Consider the following 5,810-nt stretch of genomic DNA (forward strand, 5'->3'; position numbering starts at 1 on the left):
GGGCGGGGCGAGGGGAGGAGAGGACGGGGTGCGGCTGGGCGGGGCTTGTGGCCTGTGGGGGGCCCTTACTTGCGACTCTCCAGGATGTGGCACTTCTGAGGGGTGGATCAGGGGCCGCATGTCGCACGCCTCCAGGCACGTGATGCATCTCCTCTCTCTCCTCCAGTCGGACCGATTCTGCAGGCAAAGCCGCAGCCGGTGTCTGTAGACGTCGGGGAAGATGCCTCCTTCAGCTGTGCCTGGCGTGGGAACCCGCCCCCACGGGTAACCTGGACCCGCCCCGGGGCCTGGCAGGTGAGGTCCCAGCCGGGCCGGCGGCGGCGGGTGGGGCTTCCTCCCAAGGGCTCGCCCCTGACGCCCCTTTCCTAACCCAGGTGCTGGCCTCCGGGCCAACCCTGCGACTTCCTTCCGTGGGCCTAGAGGACGCAGGCGACTACGCGTGCAGGGCCGAGCCGGGGCCCTCCGGCCTGGGGGGCGGCTCCGCCCAGGCTCGGTTGACTGTGAACGGTGAGAAAGTTCTGGGCTGTCCGTGAAACAGGGAGTGGGCCGAGCAGGGGTGAGGTCTTATGCCCTTGACCGTGACTGGGAAGTTCGGAGGTGCCTACCCCTGAGGGGTGTGGAGTGAGCAGGCTGGCTGGGGTTGGTGGCCAGTGGGTGGGCTAGCCCTGCCCAACTGAAATGGACTTAGGAGAGAACCCCAGGCTTCTCCTGATGTGCCCACCATCCCCAAACCAGCTCCGCCCGTGGTCACCGCCCTCCACTCTGCGCCCGCCTTCCTGAGGGGTCCCGCCCGCCTTCAGTGTCTAGTCTTCGCCTCTCCCACCCCAGAAGCCGTGGTAAGGAAATGTGCCACCAATATGACACACTCAGCCGCGATCCCCAGCCTCTTATCTGGACCCCCAAACTGCTATGACCCCCTGGCTTCTCCCCACCTGCACCCCCGTATCCCTTCCTACCCAGTCACCTCCCTGACTTCCTTGGTTTCCCAGGTCTGGTCTTGGGATGAGGGTTTCCTGACGGCGGGGTCGCGGGGTCGGTTCCTGGTGGAGACGTTTCCAGCCCCGGAGGGCAGTGGGGGACACGGTCCAGGCCTGATCTCTGTGCTGCACATTTCGGGAACCCAGGAGTCGGATTTTAGCCGGGGCTTCAACTGCACTGCCCGGAACCGGCTGGGAGAGGGAGGCACCCGGGTCAGCCTGGGCCGCAGAGGTGAGACCCTGGGCCTGAAGACCCCAGATCAGAACTCCAAATCCCAGAGCTGCATCCCCCAAACTGTGGATCCCCAAATGCAGACCCCCAAACTTGGGATCCTCAAAATTAAATTCCTTAACTCTTGAGACTCAAAACAGCACATTCCCTCAAATACAGAATCCTACCCTGAGAGTGTCCTCACACCCCCCAAAGGAGGGAACCTCCAAATATGGGGAATTGCAAAGTGAAAAAATAAAAACAAAGCCTCAAAGTCTAAGATTCCCCTAAAACTGGGGAGCCTAAACTTTGGAACCCCAAATTCCTGAACCTTCAACACAGGGACTACAAACCTTGGAAATCCTCAAACTTGGCAGCCTGTGAACCCAGAGATGCCCCCCAGTTTTGTTCTTCGGCCCACAGCTCCTCTTGAGTTTCTTGGTTTCACCCCACTTCTCCCCACAGACTTGCTGCCCACCGTGCGGCTCGTGGCTGGAGTCGCCGCTGCGGCCGTCACTCTCCTCATGGTTGTCATTGGGGTGGCCCTCTGCTGCTGGCACCATGGCAGAGGTCAGTACCTAGTCCTGCTCCTTCCCCCACATCCACCCTGCCCACTGACCCCTGCGGGGCATGGCTGACCTCAGGCCCTGAGTCCTCCCTCAGCCCAAGTCCCTCTTTGGGGCCACAGCCCTTACCCTACCAGGCCTCCTCCTCACTGGTTCCCCGCCTCCCTCCATGACCCAACCCACAAATGCCCCATCTCCACCCCACCCCCACGTATCTTTGCCTTCAGCCTCCTTCTCCAAGCAAAAGAACCTGGTGCGGATCCCGGGCAGCAGTGACGTTTCCAGTTCTCAGTGCCCAGAGGAGACCGGCAGCGGCGAAGATCGGGTAGGACACCCGGGTCCCCAGCCGCAGCTAGTCATGAATGTACTCCATCTCAGCCAAACCCCCAAACTCAAATCAGGCCCTAGTCCCAATAGTGACCCCAAACTCGGTGCCCCCCAAGTTCCGATATGCCCAAGACCACATTGTTCTCTAGCCCCAATATGCGCCGTGGTCCCTTGTCCCAAGCCCAGAACCCCAGCCTCAGGCGCTCTCGGCTGCTCTGCGTGGCCTCTGCTACCCAGCGGAGGGTCCTAGTTGTCTGGCTCTGGGGCAGGAAGGTCCTGACCACTGCCTCTCACTGAGCGCCTTCCCCCAGGGCCCCGTCGTGGGCACAGACCACAGCGACCTGCTTCTGGATGAGGAAGGTGCTCTAGAGACCAAGGTCAGTATTGGCAGGTGTGGGGCTTCCTTCACCCTTCCTCCAGCTCTCCCCATTTCTTTCCTTTTTTAAAGATTTTATTTATGCACACAAGAACTGGGGTACAGGCCAGAGGTGTGGGGGGACAGAGACAGAGTGGGGAGCAGAACAGGCAGATGGACTGAAACACACTGCTGAGGGGAGCAGCGGGGAGACAGGAGAGGTCTGCTGCGCCCTGTGGGTCAGCTCCCTGGGTGAGGATCGAACTCAGGCCCCAGTGGCTGCAGAGAGCTTCATAGTGATGTGCTTTAACCAGTTGCACCACCAGCGTGGGTCCAACTCTCCCCATTTCTGTCTGTACTTTTTTCATTCTGTTATGCCCAGAGCTGGATGGAGCCCTTATGAACCCCTATAGATGTAGCCCCTATGAACCCCTATGGATGTAGCCCCTATGAACCCCTTCCTCCCGCCCTCTGAACAGTCCCTCCACAGCCTCAGGGTGCCCATCAGCTAACAGCCCAGCCTTGCCTCCACCTTGAGTCCACACCAGGGTTCACCCTGCCTGTGTATTCCTTTCAGAGTAGCGATTCAGGGGTCCTGGCTGTCGCTTCCCCCAGGCCCTTCCACCCAGCAGGCCCCACACTGGCCTCACGTCTCCCCAAACCCACGCCTCCCTTTGGTCCCATCTCAGGACAGACTCGGGGGGCCCCCGGCCCAGCCCAGAGCCCTGCTGTCTGTCCTCTGTGGGGGCCTATGTCGCGCCCTCGCCTGAAACACCCCTTCCTTCCCACACCTACCTGCCTCCCGCTTCATCTGAGCTCGGGAGGCTCCCGCTCCGTTCCCCACTATCTTGCTCACTCTCCGTCACTGTCACAGTTGGCACAGAAAAAAAAAGCTCGAGGTTGTGCCTGAGCCTTCCAGTTGCTCCTGTGTTTCACCGCCCAGGCTTCCTCCATCCCGACCCCTCTGGACTCTGGTGATTGCCACCTCCCCTTTGGCCCAAGATCTCCTGGCTAGACTCCAGCCAGGTCTAGCCCGGGAGAAACCCAGAATGGGAGCGAGCCCGGCTGGCGGGGAGAGGAATGCGTGCCGTCCCAGTTTCTCCCGTTCCTTCCGCCCGCCTGATCAGGATGCCGTGGTTTTGCAAGTCTGAGATACGCCACTTTGCTTTTACAAAGCTCAGCTCAACCTTAGTACTTTTTTGTTCACGGAAGGAAATCCAAAGAGGATTTCTGCTTTTATGACAAAGGCACATCCAGCTTCTGCTTCTGGAGGCAGTGCCCCCAAGCTGAGTGCCCCCCGAAGTCTCTTCCCTAGGATCGTCTTCAGACAGACTGCATTATTGTATCATTCCTGCTGCTACTACATGGTAGTGTTATTTTAGGTCTCATGAGTTATTGGTGGTTATTTGTGGGCCTGGAAAGGCTCAAAATTTGGCCAGATAAATCAACAATTGTTTCTTCCTTTAACCCTCTGCTCTCAGAGAGTGGGGGGAGCTCATGTCCCTCTGTCTCTGTCTTTCTCTGCCCACCTCCTTCTGTCTCTGTCTCTGACACTATTTTTCTGTCTCGCTTCGTCTTTTTGGCAGTCTGAGTCTCTGTCTCTGGGCCTCTGGCTCTGTTTCCACGTCACTGTCTCTCCTTCCATGGCCTCGCCCTTCATTCCCTCCACATACCTCACTAAGTCCCATTTGTCCCCTTAGGACCCAACCAATGGCTACTACAAAGTACGAGGGGTCAGTGTGAGCCTGAGTCTTGGTGAAGCCCCCGGAGGTGGCCTCTTCCTGCCACCGCCCTCCCCCCTGGGACCTCCAGGGGCTCCTGCCTTCTATGACTTCAGCCCCCACCTGGGGATGGCCCCCCCCTGCAGACTGTACAGAGCTCGGGCAGGGTACCTCACCACACCCCACCCTCGGGCTTTCACCAGTTATGTCAAACCCACAACCTTTGGAACCCCAGATCTGGTCCCTGGCTCCCCCCCATTCCCATACACTTCCTTCCCCCCACCCGTCCACCAACGCCTCCAGACTCATGTGTGACAAATCTCCAACCAAAGAGTCCTACCGTCTTCAACTTGCCATCATGGATTGGCCTGATTCCCAAGGAGCCAGAACGAGTTGGTGATCTCACGCCTCCAGAAGTGAACATTGAAGGGCGAGAAAGATCGTTACAATTGTCTGGGTCATTGATGGATGTGCCACATGAGAATAAGATGGCCACTATGTCCACCTAGTTCCCCATGTAAAAGAAGGTCAAGATGGCGCATGAGCCCGCCTCAGAAGGATGGAACAGGGGAGTGACAGGAGCAGGGGAGGAAGTCGTTTCCGGACACTAAAGAAGGAGCTTCCAGATGACCACCTACATTGACAAGATGCCCGGAGGCCTGACCTGGACGTGTGCTGGCTCTCCCTGAGGAAGCAGAGCCAAAGGTTGTCCACTCCCTGGGACCCCCATCTAGCCACTATCTTGGTTCCTTCTATCTTCCTTAAAGGTCCTGGAAGAATCGGACCCAAGGGGTAAGGATGGGACAGAAGTGGGGGGCATATGGGGATGAGAATATTTATGTTTAATAAAAAAACGACAAAGGAGTGAGTGTGTCTTCGGGGTCTTCCTGAGGTCCCCTCTGTCAAGGAAGGAAGTCATTAAACCTGCCTCAGCATCCTTCCTCGACCTAGGTCTCAAAGTAGCTGTAGGAGCAAAACTGTGAGCCACCTTCAGCCTACTACTGGGGTGCCAGGCCCCTTGATGTCCAGACACACACAGATGCTGGCAGGGTTACCCCAGTCAACCTGGGGGGCACAGGCTTCCAGTCATTTGAGGAAACAAAACATAGCCCTAGAGGGAAGGCGGGGAAGGAGAAGCTGGGAGCAGGGAGAAGCGTCCTTAGAGTACAGATGTGGGTCGGGAGGTGCTCTCCAGGCCCTCCATGGGTAAGGTGCTGGGTAGCTGATGCCTTTAAGGAAGGATCTGGGGACTTTGGTTCCCCATACCTGAACTAGGAAGTAAAGGTCCAGACCCTGGGGACCCTGGGGTCCCTGGGAAGCAGAGCAGAAGGCCCGGATGCAGCCGGGTCTGGGGGAGAAAGGGCTGGGGGCTTGGTTTGTATGCGAGAAGGTGGGGTGCAGTCTCCTGGTGTCTTGAGTCTCAGCTGCTGTGCTCTCGACTGGGGAAATTCGGGAGATCCCCATCCCAAGGACCGCAAGAGAGGAATTTGTCGGGGCGAGGGTGTCTCCAGGGTGGCCAGCGTCCCTGGCAGGGATGGAAACTGGTGGGAGGAGAAAGCGGCGGTGAGGGGCTGGAGCGAGGACGCCAAAGCCCAGCGCGGAGCCCGTGACCCACCGCCCAGACTGCGCCCTCGCGGGGGGTGGGACGCCCCG

At 58.7% G+C, this 5,810-nt stretch overlaps 1 protein-coding gene across 1 annotated transcript in view; it reads left to right on the forward strand.

Annotated features, from left to right (window-relative positions):
• The window catches only part of KIRREL2 (kin of IRRE like 2 (Drosophila)), a 7,861-nt gene extending 2,848 nt beyond the window's left edge, over positions 1 to 5,013 (forward strand). Inside the window, exons 8-15 of the mRNA XM_012730573.1 lie at positions 167 to 294; positions 375 to 507; positions 736 to 836; positions 990 to 1,209; positions 1,654 to 1,758; positions 1,982 to 2,079; positions 2,393 to 2,458; positions 4,137 to 5,013. Coding sequence (XP_012586027.1) covers positions 167 to 294; positions 375 to 507; positions 736 to 836; positions 990 to 1,209; positions 1,654 to 1,758; positions 1,982 to 2,079; positions 2,393 to 2,458; positions 4,137 to 4,472 — 1,187 coding nt within the window. The 3' untranslated portion in view covers positions 4,473 to 5,013. The remainder of the gene's footprint in view (positions 1 to 166; positions 295 to 374; positions 508 to 735; positions 837 to 989; positions 1,210 to 1,653; positions 1,759 to 1,981; positions 2,080 to 2,392; positions 2,459 to 4,136) is intronic.
• The last annotated feature ends 797 nt before the right edge of the window (positions 5,014 to 5,810 follow it).

Source organism: Condylura cristata, unplaced genomic scaffold, assembly GCF_000260355.1.
Source record: "Condylura cristata isolate star-nosed mole 26May11 unplaced genomic scaffold, ConCri1.0 scaffold00028, whole genome shotgun sequence".
NCBI classification, from domain to species: Eukaryota; Metazoa; Chordata; class Mammalia; order Eulipotyphla; family Talpidae; genus Condylura; species Condylura cristata.